Raw genomic sequence first — 23,354 nt, forward strand, 5'->3', positions numbered from 1 at the left:
ATTGTCGGAACTGTACTGTTTCCCGTATCCAACAACTTCTCAAAGCTAGTTTATGACTTTATTTGAGGCATTGCATTCTGCCATAAAACCACAGTCACAAATTAGAGGAGTCTGCTGCAGGCAGGAGACAGAAGAGGAGGCTGGAGTCAAGAAGCTCAAGCCAATGCCAGGCTCTCACGAGGAGCATTTTGGCCTGGTCTCAAGCCTGCAAATACTGACTGTTGAATGATCAAAGAAAACAGGTATTTGATTTTAAGAACAATGGACCTTCTATTTGTGGATGCATATCTGTGTGTGATTAGCATGTGCCACATACCTACTGATAGAAATAATGTGATAAAATGAAGATTCATGTAATTAAAATCCCAGTCCCTTGGTGGTGCTGCTGACTGACTTCATTTCCCTGGTAAGAACCCTACACAGATCTTTTAGGAAGCCTACTGTGCCAAACATTGTGTCGTGCTTAATCCTGTACTTGTCCTTTATGCGGTACTCCCTTTGATGTCAGTGGAAACTTGACATATGAGCATGCAAGGAATCAGGCTGAATTGATTTTTTTTTTTTTAATAGCAAGATAAAATGGAAGGAAGCCTTCTGAAATGTACAGAAATCTTACTCCTTCCTACAACTTAAAGGCATGTTTTCTGCTTTATTCTGACCTATATGGATTTGCGTATATGTCTGTTTATGAGAGACTGTCAATAGTCTTGGACAGCACAACTGGCAGATTTAAAAGTGATTGCTGGAAGGTATCGATAGTGAGTGAACAAGGAATTCCTAATAAATTTCTAACATGTGCCTTTCCATTTGCTATTCTACATCCCATAAACCACAGCCACTTGTAAATAACTTCCGTGCATACCATTTTGCCTTCACATCTCCTTTTGGTGGTCGCTAAACCGTCTTGAGTAGAGGCATGCAAATGTGAGAGGACACCCACTGTGTTAATCAGTAATAAACTTTAATTATTTTCTGCTTATACTTGATGGGGTCTGAGAAATACCTTTAATTTTCATAAGCAATTTTCCAATTTGTTCCTTTTGCTATTAGCAACAGTAACCACATTGTACGAATAGACTTTTCTCCCCGCTCTTAACAAATAAAAACAAATGATGCATGTTTTACAATGCTGAATGTAAATGACGGAGTAATTCTGGTGGTGTCATTCTAGGTTTACAATGACCTCACTGACAACAGAATTTAGACCCCTGTGGTTGAATCAGAACAGAATAAAATTAAAACCATAGCTGGTTTTAAAATTAAAATATCTTGAATAAACCATCTTAATAAGAAAATTAGATAAACTAGTATTACCGTTACAATGTTATTCCCATACCAAAAATTGCTCAGAGGAAGAGGACACAGAAAAGCCGTCAAAAAGGATAATCTGCAAAGCCACTTGGGTACAAGTTGCTTCAGGGGGCAGCGCAGGGACATGGAGTCGGCACATGACTGGATTCGGCCATTTGTCCAAGGGCTGTCAAGGTCTGATCCCTCCTGTCCTGCAATAAAACACCACAGTGTTGAGCAATATAAAAACATCTAAAATACGTATTGCTTAATGTTATTCTCGCAACTCCATCTTCGGGAGTGGTAGCTGAAAAGCTCTCACAATAAGTATGCATTTCCTAAATGATAAGAAGTGAATGTAAGCACAGCTCTACCTGCTGTATTCTCCGAAAGTGACCACAAAAAATACGCTACCAAGGAATAAGCAATAACGTCCTCATTCTTCTGAAGCGTGCCCAGAGCTCTCCTCGCCTAAATCCGCCCATCTCCGCCTCCAAATCCCCGTTAATCCCTTCCAAAACCCGGCACCTATGACGAACTCTTCGTGGCGCGGCAGGGAGGGGGCGCACCGCCCCCTCCCGAAATAACTGCCCTGGCTGCCCAGCCTTCCCCTCCACCCCCGGCAGGGAGCAGCAGCGGATCGCGGTGTCGCTCCCGGCGAACACACGTACACCCCCCCCCCCGCCCGCCCGTCCGACACCGGCTCCCGCCGCGCTGCCCCCGGCCCCTCCCCAAGGTCACGGCGCTCCGCGGCGCTCCGCGTAGCGGCCGGGCACCCGCAGGTGCGCAGTGCCGGGGGGGGGGGGGGGGGGGGGGGCGGCGCGGGAGGGCTGCCAGACTGCTGGGGGCGCTGCCAGCCGGGCCCGCCGCAGCTCCGCGGCCGCGGCGGATCGCGGGTTATAGAGGACCGCTCTCTCCGCCCCCAGCGGAGTCTTCCTCCGCCTCCGCTCCCCACCCCTTCCTCCCGCCGCGGAGAAGGGCATGGAGTTGGCGGGAGCCTATAAAAGCCCCTGAGAGCCCGCCGGGGCCACGGCTCTGCGACAGCCTCCGCGCACAGAGTCGGGCCGCGCATCATGTCCCACCACTGGGGATACGGCAGCCAGGACGGTGAGTGCCCGGCGGGCGCGGGGCTCCGGCCGGCGCGGACACCTGCCGGCAGGTCCCCGGAGCAGCGCCCGGGACGTGCCCGCTGCGCGTCGCACCGGACCCGTGCGCGGAGCGGGAATGAGCTCGGGGGCGCTTTTTTTTTTTAATCCCTCTTCCCTTTAACCTTGAGGTGGCACCTGCGCCTGAGCAGCGGGCCAGGCGCGCCGAGCCGTTTGCCTGGAGCATCTCCTGGTTTCCTGCTGGCATTCCTGTACTTAAAGAGGCGAGGATGGGGCGCTGCTCCAGCAGGACGGGGTGACCTCCGGAAGGGCTCACCAGTTCAGCCCCCAGCCTCAGCCTTCAAGGCTTGGGCTCTGCCGATCCCTGCCTTGGTCCCCAGGGGGGATTTCCCCTCCTCCGTGTCACCAGCACCGGCAGCCCGCACAGCTGGTCAGGGTTAAAGGCTGGTGCTAGTGTTAAAACGTCCCTGTTTCTAGAGTGAGAGTCATCGTTTATATCCCCGGAGCTTCGTGTCTTTTCCCGCTGATCTGCTTGATGCTGTCTTGCAGGACCGGCTCACTGGCACGAACACTTCCCCATCGCTAATGGAGAGCGTCAGTCCCCGATTGCCATTAGCAGCAAGTCCGCCAAGTACGACTCCTCTCTGAAGCCTCTCAGCTTCAGTTATGACGCTGGCACGGCGAGAAACATAGTCAACAATGGGCACTCCTTCAATGTGGAGTTTGATGATTCTTCTGACAAGTCAGGTGAGACCTCATCTTCGTGTGCAGGGGCGGAGATGGGAGAAACAGCTATCATTACTAAAACATCTACTGAGGCCATAGGTTTTTTAAAAGACAAAAAAATGCTGAAGTGTTTTGGCTTCAGTAACGTCAGGATTCAGCATCCCATGTGGCCCCGTTAGGTTAGAAGGAAACTAAGTTCCTATTAGAAGAAAACTAAGCCTGTCTGGGCAGCTTTGAGCTGTCCTACTCTAAACTCCAGAAAAGTGAATTGCTTTATTTCTGTTTAAATCAGAAGGATTTGGATAAGGGCTCAGCTGTGGAGAGGAAAAAAAAAGATTATTTGACAAGAACAATTTTAGGCATACCTCATCATAAGATACCGACCAAATGGTTAAGGAAGAGGCAAGATACGTCACAGGAAGAAATTTGCCTTAGAATACAAACGACTACAGTTAACAACTTGAAGTGGAAATAGTTTGGAAATCGTTTCTTTGGTTATCAAAATATTTTTTCCATATTCCTGAAGCCAATATGCTCACAGGTTAGCACAGAAACAGAGGAGTGATTTAGAAAATACCTCTTTGTTATTTTGTAATTTAAACAATTGTTACCCCGACATTTATTGATGCTGGGCTTTCTAGATAAAGATACTGTATCTGGCATGGTCCTACGAAGTTTGCTAGCAGGCAGTCATCCCACAGAATCTTACTGTTCATCATACTGTGTGGTGAAATTAAGCACCAAATTGTGCAAACCTTTTAGTAATCCTAGTGAAAGGAATGGCCACAATCATGGGTAGGTGGAATCCAAGCCACAGTTGCAGCAAGGGGTTTGTAAGTTGTCTTTACTTGTAGTTTTTCAGCAGGCTGTGTTTGCAGAAATCATCACCCTGCTACAATGAATGTGCCTCTATTTTTAATTTAGACAGCAAACCCAATCCCGTTGTAAGTCACTGCCTTTGCTAGACACTGCTTGATTTAACTTGCTTGAGCAAGTGCCCTATTTTTCCTAAGCATTTTGTTGGCGATGTTGTTTAGGGAATGGTGCTGAAAACAAATGACCCATGCCTACTAAAAATGTGAAATTTTTGCAGGTAATGTAATATAACTGTATAATAGACATTCAGCACCTTTGTATTTTAATTAAAATCTTTATACTGAACATTATTAAGTGGTTAGCTATAAGTGTTCACAGTTGTATGAATACACATAGGTCAATGTATAACTTACATGGAGCATCCACATTAATATTTGTATGACTTAAAAAAAAAAAAAAGGAAAAAGGTATTCTGACTTCTTAGTGTTTATTTTTCTGGGGCAGCTGAGGAGCTAAAGGAGCTGAATGCATGTTCATTTTAAGTGTCATGGGGAATAAGGTAAATTATTCAGAGTACAAAAAAAGGGATTATGTTTTCACCAGATACATGCGAGTCCACTCTTGCTGTCATCCTGCTCTCACTGAGCCCAAAGGAAACAGGTTCTGGTCTTCACAGTATAGCAAAACTATTATATGTTTGCTTTGTGTGTGCATAAGTTTGGAAAGACTGTGAAAATTAGGTTGTATTTGGTGACTTGGGAGGAAAAACTGGGAGGAACATATAAAAATTTAAAGAAATGTCTGTAGGAAGAATGCTTTTTATGAGAAAAGTTGGTGCAGAACCAGAACATCTGTGACAGGGATCCTCTGGCAGAAACGCAGTGACACAGCTTTCAGAGTGGGAGGATAGGATATGCAAGTAGAAATGATCTCAGTAGCTCTATTAGTGAATCAGAAACTGATTATTCTTTAGAAAAAAAACATGAAATGGATCTCTATGAAGCCAGGTGAGGGTGGATCCTTCAGTATCGCACTTCCTATTGAAAATTACAGTGCATAGAATCTACCTGTCAGCACACTTAATGGCTTCATTTGTATGCAGTTAACTAGGTAACCTACTTTCCTTAAGCAAAATAGAGCTGTCTTTGATGTGACTGTGCCTGATTTACTCCTATTTCTGAATATGAGACTGACTGTAATGTGTGTACCAAATTCTTGGTCAGATGTCACACAACAGTCACAAGGAGAAACTATGAGATTATGTGATCAGCTGGTATGTTTTACAGAAGGCGATGGAATAAAATTCTGTAAATACTTCCCACAGGCTGCATTGCTTGCTCCTATGAGCTGTCCCATATGCAGTAATGAATTACCTGTGGCAGTAGGCAGAAAATGAAGTAGTAAGATCATTATTTGTGAATAATCTTCAAGACTTGAGTAATTTCACACAAAGAAGTAGATCCATTCATTAAGTAAATTGAACAGCAGTTCTAGGAATTAATGTCTGTTTGGCTCCTGCTCTTCAGAATATGTAAAATGAGTTCTTGCAATAAGAAATACAGGTAGTAATAGTATAGTAAAAGTAGGTAAGTAAGCTAAAATGCATGTTTAGATAAAACTCTTTGAAAGTAGTTTAACTTATTTCTTTGATTCATAAAATATGTAATGTGAATGATGTTGATCACAAGTAGATATCAGAATATTAAAAATTTTAATGTAAAATATTTTTCCTCCAAATAAAAGGCTCTTCCCCCAAAATGTATGTTTGTTACATGTGTGCATACAAGAATATGTAGTATAATGCTTCTGCCCATATCCTTGAAAAACTAAAAGTCTAAAAGAAAAAAATAGGATTTCTTAAAATGAAGTCCCATCTATATTCTTTAGCACAGGAAGGATTTAAAATAAAAGTTTAAGTTTTTAAACAAATATAATCTATGTGCAATTTATGTGACATATATCTTCACAGAAAAAAATGTTTTCTTCTCTCTTCTTAGAAGACCTCTTTACTAATGGATGGAGATTTATAAATATAACTCTTGATTCAGGTTGTAATTATGCCAATGATCTATATGATGTTTTAACAGAGAAATGATGTTAAAATCTTTGTGATAGCTTTAGAACCTGACTTTATTTTGCTTTCTTGTTAATTTTCTTAGATATGCTTGGATGTTACTAACCATGCTTAGAAAAACCCTCTTCCAAAGAATTACACCCCCCCCCCCCCTTCAATTTCAGTTCTTATGGTATAGCCTTTGAATATCTTGGGTTATGTGACAGTTGTTATGTTTCAGAATACACTTCTAAAGGTTTGGTCAATTCCCAAATTGAATCCCCTTCATATTTCACAGTTGCTAGTTTGTAGAAATGGTGTATGGAAAGGAAATTCACAAGCCACCATTGCCATATTTATGAACATTCTTTCCTTTGCTGAAATTCCATTATTTTCTCTTAGATAAAAGGATATCTGCTGTCTTGCTTTCTTGCAGTCTTTCGGAATGGTTTCTTGGACTTGCATGTAGAAAGTGAACAGTGAACTTCCTCTTCCAGTTGTTACTTAGCCTCTCTTCTCCTTCAGTTCTTGCAGTTGCTTTCTTAATTCTCATGTCCACTGCCTTTTAATAATAGTGAAAGTTCAGCTATTTTTAGGCATTCATCTTTAGAATTTCTATAACTTTATAATAAAAGCAAAAACTTATGATAAAAGTGTTGCTAGGAATAAAACTCCAAATTCAGGTTCATCCACTCTTGTATCCTGGGACCTGACCTTCCATGTATGAGTGAAGCAAATAGTGCTGATAATTGTTACATTATGATAATGCGCCTTATCTTAGGAACTTTATAGCAAAGGATTGTCTCATTAAGGGTACTTATTTTAGCATATCATACATTATGTTATAGTCTGCTGTAAAGACATGTGTATTGTTTCACTCGCTTAAAAAGGCAGAAGTAAACAACTTCTCAGAGCTGTAAAACTGCAGGAAGTGATTTTGCTCAGGAAAGCCTCAAGAGACTGAAAGATTGTGTAATGCACTTATGTGTTCTTTGTGTAAGTTTCCCAGAAAACTTTTCAGAATTCACCTAAAACCTGAAATTCAAATGGGAAATGCTCACAGCGGTAGGCGCTGTATTCTGAATTTTCCGATCATGTGTTTGATGAATTTATAAAAGGAAGAAGTCAATCATCAATTAATTTATTCCATAACAAGAATGTTAAAATATCATATTTTAGCTGTAGAACCTGACAGAAGTGAATTGCAACTGCAATTATCAAGAGTGTAAGGCTCTAGAGACATTACTAAATGTACTGGTAATTTCTGCTTGTGGATGAGTCTTTTAATTTTTTCCTTTTCTTTCCTTGCTGCCAAGTTAGAGATAATACTGAAATTCAAGACAGTCCCAAGTAAATCTGACATTTTGGCAAATATTAAATCATACTAGAACTTTAAAATTATGAGGAGACCTAGGGAAATGAAAATACTGTAGACCTTGATACTAGCACCCCTTGGGAGACTTTCAGTAGTTGTAATCAATATGTTGCCCAATTCTTCCTATAATTGTAAATATTAATGAGGATGCTTTAGCTATCCTGAAATATAACTTGCTGTAAACAAGCCAATCTATTTTCTTGCATTGGTTAGCCGAGAGCCAGTGCATTAGCACTGCTTGGTTGGCAGTGAGTTACTCTGAAAGTTGTGCTACTGTTTCTCTCTTCCTACCTCAGCTGGTAAATGGAGGAAGGAACATGCAGGTCTGCTGTCTTTCAGGCAAAACTCTTAATCAAAGTCACTGCCACTGGTCTATTTTTAGGCTTCCTGACTCCCAAGATGTAATATTAGCTATGCCAGAATACTATTGCTGGTTATCAGTATACAGTCATGGATTGAAGGTCCACAATGCAGCATAGCCTAAGCAATGTGTTGACCCTTCAGAATCATAAATTGGAAAACTGATTGCTTATAGCTTTATTGTACTGTATTAAGACACCTGCTTATGTGTCACAAGTACTTTTGTGCACTGCTTGACTAGAAAGTCAGAGGTCCCAGAGGGTGTGTGATCGCTGAGTCAGTTCTTGTGAGAACTGGGATCACACGTAGCTGGAAAGCCTACGTAAGCAACTGATTTGAGAATAGCTCTAGTGCTTCCAGTAACTCGAAAGGAAGATGAGAGGGCTTGAGATCAGCCCTACATGTTTCAGGCCTTCATTTCTTTACAAAGCCCAAAAGCGGCCTTCACTTAATCAGCTTTTAAAAACAAAACAAACAAAAAAACCCGCAAACAAAAAACCCCACAAAACCTTCTGGAACTTCTGAGCAGAAGTGTGACATGGATTGTGCATTTAAGAATCATGGCAACTTCCTTCACTTCCAGATTCCTCCTCTAGAGGCACTTTTAGTTCAAAACCAGGAGAAACTAGTGAGCTGTTATCAGCTAGGGCCACTTGGAAAAGTTTATTTTTAAGATGTAACGAAGCTGTGTGCCAGATGTCGCTATGACTACTCTTCCCAGCCAATGTATTTGTTCGTTCACTTGTAGGCATGAGGGACTGCTGCGTACTTAGAGGCAATACTTACACCTTAAATTTGTTCATCCTTCATTAGATCTCAATGTGGTATGAGCACCATGTCCAATACACAATTTTCAGTACTATAAGCAGTCACTGAGATTAGTATTAGAGCTATTACCATCAGAAATTAAACCAATTGTTACTTTTAAGAAAATTCTAATGCTTCTTGGTTCTTACAAAGTCATTGTGGGCTCATGGTGTGGAACATGATGATTGAAGGCTGAACAGGAACTCGATATGGCACCTTATGGCTCTCAGAGTACTTCCATTTAAGAGACTACATGAGGAAAAAAAAAACTCCACTGGTTGCAGGGAGTGGGAGGAAAGTTAAGAACTTAGGTGACTTTGTATCCTTAAGCAGGTCAGAGTCTGTCTGACTGCTACCCAATCTGGATGAAATAGTTCAACTGAGGTGAATCAGACTGACCTGCTGGCACTACACACGTCTGCAGCCCTGATGCATTTTGGCAGATGTTTCATTCTGGTCTATCTCTGTGGAACATCCTTGTTGCCTTATCAGGCTAACCTTCTAGTAAGTTCAGAGTAGGGTGTTTATTGGTGGTTTTTTTCCTTATGAGATACTAATTACGTAGTTTTTCGTAGTGGAACCTGTTACAGATGTTTTCTCCAAGTATGATCTCTACGGTCAGATGCTTGCATGCTGTCTTGCTCTCTTGCTTGTCATGATACAGCGTCCTAGGAGGAATGTCTGAAAGAGATAACATAAAGAAGGAAACATCTCACAAAACGTGACGCTCTGTACTCCATGTTTCACGGAAGTGACAGCTCACCCTAACTGAACTCTTCAGTCTGTCAGATGGGGGAGCCCATCGTTGCATAAGAACACAAGGCTAATCCCTGAGCATCCTCATAAGAGCCTTTTTTGTGCCATTAATAGTGCATGGTGATCAAGATTATGTTATTTCTCAAGTAATGTTTCATCTAATTTGTCTCCTCAAGGCATGTTTGCTATCAGACTGATGTCTGTGTATACACAAAAGCTTACAAAACATTAATCTATATACTGTGCATATATTTACATACACACATACCTACAATGTCATATACAAGTGCACATCTACTGATACAAAGTCATGGCTTGCTTTATGCCAAAGCAGTGTGTGCGCAAGAGGGCTGTCCTCAAAGACAGATGCTTGAAATGTGCTGCTGCTATGTTTTGGTTTTTATTTTTTTTTTTTGATGGAATCTCAGTTAGAACTAAATTTCCTAAGTTTGGAGCTCTGAGCATCCATTGTGCTGTCATGGACCCATTATTTCAGCTACTGGAAGGAGCTTTGCTGTCAGTGATTTCCATTTGAAGAACATGTTCTCATTCTGCATTTTCTCAGAGTAACAAACTTTAGAGTAGTAGTTTTCTTACCATGCTAATTTGTATGACAGGAAGGAATTCGTTCTAAATCATAAAACTGTCTTGTAGTTCAGCTGTTTCAATTATTTCTTTGACAGGTTTATTGCCTTATTAAGATTTTAGTTTCCTGCTCTGTATAGAGAGAACATCCCATAGGAGGTAACTAAATTACAGTAATTTAACAGTATTCCTGCAAAAATTCAGATGTGGGTGCTGCCACTTCCTGAAAAAAGTTATTAAGTGGTCCACAGTATTTTTTTACAAAGCTGTTCTGTTATGCGTGGGACTGGTAACTACCCAGTGACTTGTCTTTAAATAGAACAGTGGAGTTGTGTGGCCTCAGTAAACAGCTGTCCCAGAGGCAGCAAAATGCCCTTTGATTTCTGTGTATTTCCAAATATCCTAAGAAAGTGTAATGGAGACAAATCGAGTTTACCTTTTCTATCCAAGAAATCCCACGGGCATAAATGGAATGGTTTGTGTAGTTGTTTGACTTTCCAACTTACCACTGATAATACTTATGTTCACCTAATTCAGAAAATGTTATGAGATCATTTAACAAGTGCAATACAATTACTGGATGTTGCTACTATAACTTCTTCAGTAAAGAGTAGAAAGTTGAAAACTGTTACCATTTCTTAATCTAAGCAAAGTAGCTGCAAATTTGTCTCACTGTAACAGTTCAAATAACTGTCAAATAGGAAAGAAGTTGCATTTTTCAAGCTGTCACCTCTTGGACTGTTACACATATATGAAGACCACGTTATGATGTAAATTGTTTTGAGTAGGTTGAATCTGTAAGAAAAGGATGTGTTTTCCAGGTTGGCTTGGGCTGTCTTCACCCTGCATCTAAAGCTGTGCTATATAACAAAAGGGAGCACAGCTACATATGTATTTCCAGGATGGTTTTCACTAATACTAATTTCAAAAGGAACAGTGAGATGCTCAAATATGGATTGGAATTTCCCATCCCTCAAAAAAACGGGATGGAAAGGTTGGTCTTCTATCATCAGCATGGCCTGAACTGATGTTTATGTCACATGGGACAAGGACAGGGAAGTTCCAGTGTGAATGTTGCTCTGATTCTTGAAGGACTTTTGCTTTGCAAAAGCTGGTAGCAGTTATTTGTGGTTTAAAAAGCTTGTGCTGGAAAAAATTGAAACTCTAATGTTTCTACTTTGCCTTTTAAGTTTAATGTTAAATTTTACTTCTTTGGAAAGGCTGGGAAGTATTAAAAAAATAACTGCTTAAGGTAGGCTAGAACAAGAAGGGCTGTTCTGTAATTAAGCCTGCTGAATTTGTATTCATTCACACTAATTAACTATTACTCTCTTTGAATGCTCTGCTGTGAGTCAAAATAAGCTAGTGCTGGATTTGAGAACCACAGAATGAGAAAAGTAAGCAAAAACTGCAAAAAGATTTTTGTGCATCTTTTGAGTTTTATGAGACTATAGTAAATTTTGTGTAGAGAAATAACACTGCAAATGGATTTAAGATTGCATGGTTCTGCTTTTCAGCATGCTCTCCATTAGTAATGGCTGATTAACCGGTGCTGCATTAGTGCTTCCTGAGGTGGAGGAATGTTGGGACCTCAGTCCATTTATACCTGCAATGAGCAGCAAGTCCATTAGCCAAAGGAACTGAAACTGAAATGTTGCAACTCCATGGCATCTTTTTTAAATGAAACATGATATTGTGTGGATTACATGAGTTTGCATCTGTAAAGACATAGCAACTGATTACTTCATTTTCAAAAGGAACTCATGCACATTCAGTTGCTGTTTTGAAGAGGAAGTATTCTGATTTGTAGTCCTGTCCTTGCAACAGTTAAGCTTCTTGGCAGCAAGCATATGCCGAATCATAAAAGTAGAATAAGATATGTTCCTATTTAATTACTTTAAGTAGCCATTCTACTTTGTATCCCATAGCTTGCAATAGGTAGGGCAAGTCTCAGTCTGTTGGCTGTTCAGTGTTGGCTACAGTATTAGAAATTACAAGGTCTGTAGTGGAAGATATATTCACATTTTTCAAACAGATACATGTTGGGAGACTTCTAAATATATTTACCAAAGGAGCCTCAGACAAATGCTAAATTTGTCAACTGAACCCAAATTTTGCATGTGTAAGGCACATGAGTGAAAACTAATGTGTTTTATATAAATCTTATATCTAATTTTCATGTATTCCAATTTAAGTCAAATCCTTCTCACCTCATTGCCAAGTATCCACGGCTGTTTTTGTCCATGCTTGCATATAATCAGAATTATTCAAACCTGAACAGAAAGTGACCTTTTCCTATTTGCATTTGATGTCTATTTTCATACATGCACGTATTGTGATAGTGTCTAGACTAATTGCAGACTGAGAGGAAAGCATCTTTACTCCACAGAACCATTTTGTTTGTGGCACATACACAGAGCACACTTATGTGTCATATCTGATGTCAACACTCTTCTGTCACTTTATTGTGTATATTATGAGAGATAAATTGATTTCTAAGATATATAACACTTCAAATTATATTTTAAAATATTTTTATTTTTAAATATTAACATCTTAAAGATGTAGTTTTGAGTTTGAGATGCTTAGCAAAAAAAAGGCAAGCCAACTGCAAACCAGTGTGAAACCTTGCTCTAATAACTTAAATAGCTCTATTTAATAGAACTATTAGTTATTGTTCTGTCCTTTATGCTGCACTGGAGGAGGCATTGTCTGTGCCTTGAGCATTTTGCAGTAATAAGGCTTGATCCTACATATCATAATGGTGATTGGTTACAGTTTAAGTACAAGGTTAAAACTAGCAAGCAGAATCAGGGAGCTCAGGGAGCTCTTTCCTGTATAATTGAAAGTGTGGCTGGCCACTCCACTTAGAGCAGTCCCACAGCAGGAGTAATGTCAGATAGCGGAGAGCATTAGTAGATGCCTTATTTTCAATCCATATTTTAAAAAATCTGCCTCTGTAGGCATAGCCATTTTCAACATAACTTTTAAAACTTTTTCTTGAAGAGTAAAGGATGGGAGGGACAAGAGATTTGAATTCACATCTCTGCAGTGCCTAGCACTTTACCTTGCTGCAACCCATGGCTAACAGGTGTTTAGGTTTAATTTGGGACCAAAAGCATTTTACTCAATCCAATCTGCCACAGGATTTGCAGGATTAAGGCCTAAATGGGTAAAGCCTCTAAAATGAAGGGATGTGAAAGATGATTTGGTCTTCAAGTATACTTCTCTAGAATAACACAATATGAGACTCTTACAAAGGCTATTCTTTTTCTTGGCCTTTTTTATTTATTTGGTGACAGAAAAGTTACATCCTTAACCCTCCCTTTGTCACCTGTAATATTAGCATGCCTGTTAAATTGCTGATGAGACGCTTACTGTAAAGTCACTTATGTTTTTATACATTTATTATTGATTTTTGGCATATTACAGCAGTGTACCATTGAAGATGATCTGGAGTAGCATGGCAGCATGCAGAGCAATGAACTTGGAAGACTTGAGATGGATGTTGCAGTTTAAAGTGAGACTTGATGACAAAGGTTATGGGAGATGCTAATAGAGACTCTTTGCTTTGCAGTGCTGCAAGGAGGAGCCCTGGATGGAGTCTACAGGCTGGTACAGTTTCATATTCACTGGGGATCCTGTGAGGGCCAAGGGTCTGAGCACACTGTGGATGGTGTGAAGTATGATGCAGAGGTAGGGCATGCTTTACCTTCTCCAGTCTTTTGTGTATAATGGGTATTTTACTTTTTTTTTTGTACTATTCCACCACAGTAGCAGCTTGTCTACTGATCTTCATAGGGCAAAAGATTGTGGGGGTTACTGTAGAAGATTTTGGTACAATGCCACCCCAGGACCTATTCCTTGCAAGAACTGAATTAGAATTGGAGGACTCTTGTAATATTTTTTTTCCTCATCTGCTTCATGTCAAAAAGACTACAGAAGCAGAAAACCCCACATTAATTATCCCTGGTTTTCCCCTGCTTTCTTGGTGACCCTTGAAAATTAGGAAGAAATAGAATTGCAGCACCTCTGTGCACAGACATCCCCTTTTCCTGGCTTTAATTTTTAACATCAGAGACATTATATAAACAGAATAATTTTGGGGCAGACTTTCATCTTTCGGTAGCAAAGAAGGGAGCTGTGAAGAGGGCAGGTAGCAAAGTGGTGCCTTGCAGGCAACCTTTGTGATATCCTTAAGACTCCGGATGTCACTTGGACCACTTAAGAATATAACAGTCTCACTGCAGAAATTGAATTACTTTAGTGCCTTGCATCCCACCTTTTCTTGTCCCCTGTTTAGAAATCTACCTCTGGATGCTGTGACAGACTTTTTTTAACCCTTTCATAAATACACATTGACTGAACATACTTGTGATTTTCGTTGACAGATAAAATAAATGGCCCCACAAATTCATTGGCTCTGCCACTTTTTCATGAGATAGAAGTAGATTTTTTCTTGTCTGAGAAACTTGCCATTCTCTTACATCTGTTCACAGTACCATAATTACTTGCTTGACTTGCATATGTGGGAAAACAGACAGATGAAAAATTAGAAGTAACTTGGAAATGAAAAAGAAAGCAACATCCCGGCTAATGTGACCTGGAGATTCATTTCATATTATTTTCAAAGGCTTTCCAGGAAAGGACAGGACTTTTTTTTTTTTAAAAAAAAAACCCACAACAAAAAACCAAACCAACCAAACAAACCAAACCAAACCAACTCTCTAGATTGAAGGTCAGATCTGCAGTTAATACGTCTTCTCTGCTTCTGACACTGACAATCATGTATTTCAGTGTTGATAAGAATTCCTGGATATATAGCATTAAAGTACTACATCAAAATCCTGCAGGCTGCGTGCATTAGAAACTCATGCTGAAAATAACAGGAGTTTCACCAGACTAAAAGCAGAATGATGTAAGCATGGTTTGCATTTAAAACTTGTCTGGGAGTAAAAGTGAGAAGCAAAATAAAATGCACGACAAACCTTTTTGAATAAATAAGATTTGAAAGTAGATGAGTGATTCAACAAATTCTTAACTGTACACAGAAGTTTTTAAATCTCAGCAGTAAAACACCACCTGCTTTTAATGTTTAATAAATTACTTAATAGAATCTTAACGTCATAGAATGGTTTGGGTTGGAAGCGACTTTAAAGACCATCTAGTTCCAATCCCCTGCCACGGGCAGGGATGCTTTCCACTAGACCAGGTTGCTCAAAGCCCCATCCAGCCTGATCTTGAACACTGCCAGGGAGGGGGCATCCACAGCTTTCACAGCTTCTCTGGGCAACATTTTCCAGTGCCTTACCACCGTTATGGTAAAGAGCTTCTTCCTTACACCTAATCTAAATCTCCCCTCTTTCAGTTTGAAATCCTTACCCCTTGTCCTATCACTACACTCCCTGATCAAGAGTTCCTCACCACCTTTCCTGTAGCCCCCTTTAAGTTCTAGACGGCTGCCATAAGGTCTTCCCAGAGCCTTCTCTTCTCCAGGCTGAACAAACACACTTCTCAGCCTGCCCTCATAGGGGAGGTGCTCCAGCCCCCTGGTCATTTTTGTGGCCCTCCTCTGGACCTGCTCAAGCAGGTCCACGTCTTTCTTGTGCTGGAGGCCCCCAGAGCTGGATGCAGCACTGCAGGTAGAGTCTTGCCAGAGGAGAGTAGAGGGTGAGAATAACCTCCCTCAACCTGCTGGCCATGCTGCTTTTGATGCAGCCCAAGATGGGATTGTCTTTCTGGGCTGCGAGCGAACATTGCCAGCTCATATTCAGTTTTTCATCCACCAGCACACCCAAGTCCTCCGCAGGGCTGCTCTCGATGAACTCATTGCCCAGCCTGTATCTGTGCTTGTGATTGCCCTGACCCAGGTGCAGGACCTTGCACTTGGCCTTGTTGAACTCCATGAGGTTCACATGGCCCCACCTCTCCAGCCTGTCCAAGTCCCTCTGGATGGCCTCCCTTCCCTCAGCGTGTTGACCGCACCACACAGCTTGGTGTCGTCGGCAAACTTGCTGAGGGTGCGCTCAATCCCACTGTCCATATTGCTGACAAATATGTTAAATGGCACTGGTCCTAATGCTGACCCCTGAGGAACTTCCCTGCATCCTCATTTGTAAAAATATTGTGGATGGAATATCATCTTCATAGTGCTTCTTGTTTTCTTGCTCCTAGCTCCATATTGTTCACTGGAACGTAAAATATGGTAAATTTGCTGAAGCTGTGAAGCATCCTGATGGTTTGGCTGTTGTAGGTGTCTTCATGAAGGTTAGTTAAACTTTTTGTTTTGTATTATTTGGATGAGTCCAGTATGTTCATTGTGTTGCAGGGAGACCTAAGAAGCTAAGATATAGAATAAGGCAGCCTTATGCTGTACTGCTTAAACCCATAGCAAACTAGGTGATGCTCCAAATTCTTGTTTTTCTCTACATCTAAGAATTGTACAGCAGTCGTGGAGTATGACTGCTGTCCATCACTGCAGCAGCCCTATAGCAGCATACTTGCCTTCATCCCAACAGTAACACTGCCATAACTTCTGTCAGTGAAAGGTGATGGGCATTATTAAGTTATATGTGTATGAATCTGAAATAGGACCAGCCTAAATAACACCTATTTTCATTTTCCTGTTGTTGTTAAATGCCCAGAGCAGTTTATCTTAGTTGAATTGTTTTCACAGCTAGCTGGAGAAGGCAACTGTGCTTAAGCAGTGTGCACTCTGTCCTGACCTCACTGTATTTTATTGGGAGGGTGACTTCTATGAAAAAAGAACAGTTCAAGTGCAAAATAAAACCACACACTGTAAATGAAAATAACTTTATTCTTTCCAGTGTCCTTGGCTGACCTATTTGTGCTGACTGTCAGCTGGCACGATTTTACAGAGACAGTTCCAGTCACTTTTTCTGTAATACTCCTCTTATGTAATGAAATGGTGCTGGGAAAGTGTTACCTTTAGTTTTCTGTTACCGTTATCAAGGAATCATGAGACTGCATGGTTATTTTCATATGGCTTGTGTTACAGGTAGGAAATGCCAGGCCTGAAATACAGAAAGTTGTGGATGCTCTGAACTCCATTCAAACCAAGGTAATATTTGCCGTTTGTGTTGATTGACGCCAATTACAACTGTGCTGTGTCGTCTTCTTCAGAAACTGGATTCTTTACTTCTCTATAGTCTGCTGCATGTACAAAAGTCAAATAAACCTTCCTGCCATCAGTGCTGATGTCCTGTAATCCTGAATGCAAAAGAGATTTGATTGAAGTTGTGGTAGAGGGCAGGGAATACTAGAAACGGTGCTTACTTTGTATTTCTGTGACTACATTTCTCAGTGTTTTAACTGCATTTAAACCTATAGGGTAGGAGTCACCTTCTTAATCTAAGCTACTCTTCTAGGTGCCCTTTCTAGGACTCCAGATAAGAAGTTTGATCAGGATATGTATAACTATTAGGAAAGAAAGCCTTTCTGTATTTTAAATATTGTGTAAGGCGTGTGTGTGATCTAAATGAGCTGAGTAATGGAAACTAAAAGTACTTACTGAGTAGTTAGGTACCTTCATAGTGAGTAAAAGCCTGTGCCAGTGAGAAATGTTGACAGGAAAGGTATAGAATGAGACTGAACTGTCATCTTTGTCATCAGGCTGCCTTTGAGGTAAATGTATGTTACCATTTACTGCAGTGGACTCTCCCAACAGGTCTCCCAGGTTCTAGGTTTCCAGTGCAATCGGTGTACATGGCATCTGAAATCTCATTGTTCCTTCAGGCAAGGTCAAATCATACCCCTAGGAGCAAGAAATGTAAATTCAACACTTGAAATGAGAAACAGTGTCTTGAAAGTTTTATAAGACATGTGGCCAGCAGATTGAGGGAGGTGATTCTCCCCCTTTACTCTGCTCTGGTGAGACCCCACCTGGAGTACTGTGTCCAGCTCTGGGGCTACCAGCATAAGAAAGACACGGACCTGCTTGAGCGGGTTCAGAGGAGGCCACGAAGATGATCAGGGGGCTGAGCACCTCTCCTATGAGGACAGGCGGAGAGAGTTGGGGTTGTTCAGCCTGGAGAAGAGAAGGCTACTGGGAGACCTTATTGCAGCCTTTCAGTACTTAAAGGGGGCTTATGAGAAAGATGGGGGCAATCTTTTTAGAAGCAGACTAGATAGAGAAGAAATTTTTACAGTGAGGGTGGTGAAACACTGGAACAGGCTGCCCAGAGAGGTGGTAGAAGCCCCATCCCTGGAAACATTCAAGGTGAGGTTGGATAGGGCTCTAAGCCACCTAATCTAGTTGAAGATGTCCCTGCTTATTGCAGGGTAGTTGGACTAGATGACCTTTAAAGGTAGGTCCCTTCCAACCCCAACTATTCTATTATTCTATGAAATATATTGCTGAAAGTCTTTAATCCCAAATGTACTATAGGAGGCACTCAACACTTCATGCCAAACTCCATTTCTGCCTTTCTCCAAACATGGAGCTCCCTGTAGGAGACTTTACTACTGCAAGCCCAGTGTATGTATGTGGTCTCTCCCCTGACATTAGCCCATCTACTTTTATTGTAGGGAAAGCAAGCTTCCTTCACAAACTTTGACCCAACTGGACTGCTTCCTGCATGCAGAGACTATTGGACGTACTCTGGCTCACTGACCACTCCCCCACTGCTCGAATGTGTGATCTGGCATGTTCTGAAGGAGCCCATCACTGTCAGTCCTGAGCAGGTAGGTCGCCAATGAATGTTGCCGGTAGATATGTACTGGAGTCATACTGACTGCTTCAGTTCAGCCCTCCTGATGATTTTTGAAATGGCAGTTTATGTTACTGCAGAGCTATGCAGGGTATTAGCTAGCATTACATGTAAAAAAATATATATCTGAAGTGATTATCCTTTTCTGGCAGGACCCTGCTTCTATAGGTGGAAGTAGAGTTTGCTATAAAATGTAAGGCTGTCCTCCATTTGAACACAGTCCAGGGGAAATTTCAGGGGTTTTGAAAATCTAATCAGGCTTTCCAGATACATGGTTAGAGCTGACATGTGGTAAAAATCTGGGAAAATTGTAGCATGCATGAAAGGACCATTTGCACATGCAGGGTTAGTCTAGCATGTATTGTGAGCATCGTCAGGTTTGCTGTACATGCACATCGCTATCTGGGTGTGATTGCCCTGAAAATAATGGGTTTACCAAGCATCTAACAAGCACTTATTCTGCATCCTCAGTCTCACACTGTAGATCTGTAGTTGATTTGTTGATCTTCCAGCATTCCAGCACAGAGAGCTCACTTTACAAGTTCTATTCAGTGCAGAACAGACTGGGAAATCCCATGCAGAATTGTGACAATCCGAACAAAACTGTGTTGTTTGGAAGAGGCAAAACTTGCAGACTGAAAAAACCCTTTATTCTGTTGAGCAGCTTGAGAAGGATAGGGTCTTCCTACTAGTAGGGAGCTCATGCAGATTAAATCACTCCTGGCCCTAGCTTTCTGCACCATGCGTTGATGAAATTATATAGAGGCAAGATTCCATCCTCGGGTTTGCATCTGTGTGGGAGGTATAAATAGAATCTAGAGCCTATAAATATAAACTAGCCCTGAAGGGCTTTAGTTTACCCTTCAAACACTTAAATCCCTTTTATCAATGGCAGACATGCTAACAATATACACATAATTCTAGGGATTTTATTCAGCTCATGTGAAAAAAGTGCAACTGAGCTGTTGTGGGACTTAACGTAATAAAAGATAGAATAAATGACAAGGAGGAACTATTGAAATAATAATTATAGCTATGATTACCATTAAAAAACTGCAAGGGATCATCAAAGTTGGCACTGTTTACTTGTTCTAAACTACTTGTACTACTATTGATAATCCAAATTTTGCAAATATGGCTTTATTATAGGGCAGGAGCACATTCCTCAAAATAGAGTTGTTTTTCCTACTACATCTACTTTAACCACCTACAAGTGGTAAAAGACACTACTTGTTTCTCTCACACACCCCCCTCCATATTACCATCGACATTTCAAAGATGGATTGGAGTTTAAAACAGTGTGTGTGACAGCTTGCCTTTTCATTTGAAAACTGATCAAAACAAGAAACCATAAAGCTGAGTATTGACACTGGGTTTAAGCTGAATTGGTTTTCCAAAGGTAGATAAAAGCTAGATATTACAGCAGGGTGTGGTGAGCCCGTTATTTGCTGTAGTGACACAGAAGTTCCTGGCAGAGGTTGAGCTCCAACCTTTGTTCCGGTTGGTCCTGAAGGTAAAGTCCTCTCCTGGGCTGATCACTGCTGAGGTTCTTCCTCCACCTTAACGAGGGAAAGCCTGGCCTGCAGCCTGACTTGTATGAAATCCTGTATCCCACTTACATATTTCTGGCAGCAGTTCCATCTGTCTGTGCGAGATCACATTTGGGGTGGGTTATAAATTTGGCACAGTCTCTTTACTAGTTTTGGAGATGCTGGCTTAGACGTAAAGGTGCTTTTATTACATCAGACTGTGCAAACACAAATTTAACTTTGGGAATAAGCACTAGAGCTTTACAGTATGCTCCTATTGATGTGGAACAGTTTTACCTCTCATGGTATTTGAAAATCAAGATAATCTTGAATGAATTTGGCTGCTTTAATTTGACCAAAGGGTAAGGTGTGGGGCTATCTTGTTGTTTTTTTCAACTGGATTAAAAAATTCCAACTTTCGAAAGAGAAGAGCCAAAACTACACAATTTGCAAAGGATTCTGAAAGGATTTCAATTCAGATCTGGACCAAGGACAAACAACTCTTTGTGGACAGAGTTCAGAAAATGTATGCATGCGTATGTCCTGGTTTTCTGTGCTTTCTTAATTCTTCTTGCTAGGATATTTTGTGGACAGGAGATCCTGTGTCAGGGGCAGGAAACGGTGTGGATGAAATGCAGAGACACGGTGATGCCATCTCTAGACCATTAGAGTTGGTCATTAGTGTTGGTCCATTTGAGTTGGACCTCTGGCTCAGGCCAAAGGTGTACAATTCAAATAGTCCTTCTGGAACAAGCATTTGAGGATGTTTGTGCCTTTTTCCACAGATGTGCAAACTCCGTGGCCTTTGCTTCAGTGCTGAGAATGAGCCCGTGTGCCATATGGTGGACAACTGGCGCCCATGTCAGCCTTTGAAGAGTAGAGAAGTCAGAGCTTCCTTCCAGTAACCTCAGCGCTGAGTGTGTTAGAAATTGCTGTGATTGTGAGGAGTCCCATTTGCTAAGCACAAATCAAACCTTTGCCATGTGTGCCCTGGCAACATCTTATCTCCAAGATCTATTCTTTCTTTTGCTCTGCATCTAAAATGCCAGCTTATGAAATGTGAAAGGCGCTTGGCCAATTAGGAAAGGGTTCTTAAGGTGTGGGGTTGGGGGAGGCATGGGAGTGGTGGTGGCTGTGTGCATTTTGGTGACTATTACTGCGACTGACACTTTGGTATGTTGGCTACTTGGGAGAGGATATGGTAATAGCAAAATAAGCCATTTTAAGAAACCTCATCCACTGGTGTGATAGTACACATAACTAACGATAACTTGAAGCTTTGTGAAAAGCACAGGAATATAGAATCTAGGTATCATTTAGGAAAAAAGTATTTTGAGAAAGTAAAGCACCATGAATACTGAGAATTAGACTACTTAATTTTAAGAAACTGACATGTAAATATTTTTGGGACAGTTTTACATTTTTACCCGTGCTATCAACAACCTTGATTATGTCTTAATGGTAGTGTTGGATTTTTTAATTAAAAATGTTCTAAGTTAAGTATTGTCTTTAAAAGTTGTTATTACCATAGAAATAATACAAAATATCTTTTCATTGAAATAATATATGCTCTAATTTAAAGAGGAAAATAGTGTTGTATTTTAGATAACTTCTCTAATAAATCTATACTTCTATTTTTGCTTCCATGCTGTTATTTTAATTTGGGAAAGAAGTCACTAATCTGTTCACATCACTGCATATTAAACATAGTTAGTAAACATATAGTATAGTGGGAATTAGTTTCAATGACACCAAAGATGAATGCAAACCTATATGGATAAGTTAGGAAATTTTCTCTAAGTAGCTATCTTATAGCAGAAGGAAGTGTTAGTTTTGAGCAATATCACTAGAAATTATCATCAAAGTTGACTGCATAATGAAAGATGCCCTCACAAGAATTTTGAACAAAATCATACTGAAGAACAGGCTTCTCCAAACCGGTTGCTTAAACATTGCCCATATGTGACAACCCAAAAGCAAGGTGCCTCATCTTTATGGAGAACATCTATTCAATCCATTTCTCCAACTAGACCAAATCTTTCAAGACTGTGTCACCAGCATTCCATTTTTAGCCTTGCAGTATTGTATCATATGAATGATTTCAACAGAAGATTTTTTTTTCAACAGAAATATTGCTGAGCAGACAATAGTTTCCAATAACTTCCACTGCTGGATCTTTACTAGCTGATTTCTTGTGGGTTTGTGAACACATATGCAAGATACCTAAATATAAATCTGTTCTAAATACACAGGATCCAAACAGTACCATAAGGGGCTACCTTCCTTCTCAGGCTCCTGGCTGTTGTGAGAAAAGCAATCTTCAAATCTCTCATGTCATTGGATTATGGTCCTAGTTTTTAAGCTATTGTGAGCTTCCTACCCCATCACGGATCACATTGTAAGGTATCAGCTGGTCAGGCTAGGTCTGGAAACTTCTGGCATCTTGAAATATGTGAGGTGGGAATGAAACCTTCCCAGAGTACATACAAACATTTTTAGAAAACTCAAATCAAACCTTTGAAAAGCTTCCCCATTTAAAATCATCCCCGTCCCCCCCCCCCAAACCCCTCCAAAACCAGGACTGAAAACCAAAATATTTCTTTGCCATAGATCATTTGTTCTAAGTTCAGCTTTTCTGAATGGAGCTACGAAGGTAGTTGTCTCTTCCTACAACAACTATGCTGACTGATTCAGGTTCTTCATGTTAAGTAATTGAACACTTTACTGACTCTTAAGTGTCACCTGTGGGCCTGAGTGCTACACACGTGTCCCCTAAACAATGCAAGGGCGGTTAGACCTCTAAAATTCGAATTATAGATCAAATATCTTGTGGCTTAAAACTGCTGAAGCAAGCCAAGAGTAAATACCTTACAGAATCACAGGATGGCTGAGGTTGGGGGACCTCTGAAGGTCATCTGGTCCAACCCTTCTGCTTAAGCAGGGCCACCTAGAGCAGGTTGCCCAGGACCATGCCCAGATGGCATTTGAGTACCTCCAAAGATGGAGACTTAACAAGCTTATGACCCACTTATGACCCACAGGTAGCATCCTTTTGCTGAAGTTGAAGTGAAGTGCTTGTTAGTAGTCACAAACTCTAAACAATTTCCTTGCAAAAAAATGTATGCAAGAACTTTATTTCTAAGGTGATAATGCAAGCTGGTGTTCGTAAGCCATATCATGGCTTACAGGAACAGCCTGCAGTATGTCTGCCCTATGTGGTCT

The 23,354-nt window shown here is 40.8% G+C and overlaps 1 protein-coding gene across 1 annotated transcript; it reads left to right on the top strand.

The window, feature by feature from the left end:
- Window positions 1-2,248: 2,248 nt before the first annotated feature.
- LOC104352502 (carbonic anhydrase 2) lies at window positions 2,249-21,766 on the top strand. Its single transcript, XM_086465489.1, has 7 exons — window positions 2,249-2,397; window positions 2,946-3,143; window positions 13,452-13,570; window positions 16,049-16,141; window positions 16,893-16,955; window positions 18,422-18,577; window positions 20,918-21,766. Exons 1-7 carry the CDS (start codon window positions 2,364-2,366, stop codon window positions 21,035-21,037), a joined length of 783 nt encoding a protein of 260 aa, XP_086321615.1. The 5' UTR covers window positions 2,249-2,363; the 3' UTR covers window positions 21,038-21,766.
- Window positions 21,767-23,354: the final 1,588 nt, after the last annotated feature.

This window comes from Leptosomus discolor, chromosome 5 (assembly GCF_034619465.1).
Source record: "Leptosomus discolor isolate bLepDis1 chromosome 5, bLepDis1.hap2, whole genome shotgun sequence".
In the NCBI taxonomy this organism is placed as follows: domain Eukaryota; kingdom Metazoa; phylum Chordata; class Aves; order Leptosomiformes; family Leptosomidae; genus Leptosomus; species Leptosomus discolor.

Coding starts and splice junctions, on each gene's coding strand:
- LOC104352502 (XM_086465489.1), top strand. CDS start 2,364: ATGTCCCACCACTGGGGATACGGCAGCCAGGACG. Junction 2,398..2,945: donor GGGATACGGCAGCCAGGACG/GTGAGTGCCCGG, acceptor GCTGTCTTGCAG/GACCGGCTCACTGGCACGAA. Junction 3,144..13,451: donor TGATTCTTCTGACAAGTCAG/GTGAGACCTCAT, acceptor TTTGCTTTGCAG/TGCTGCAAGGAGGAGCCCTG.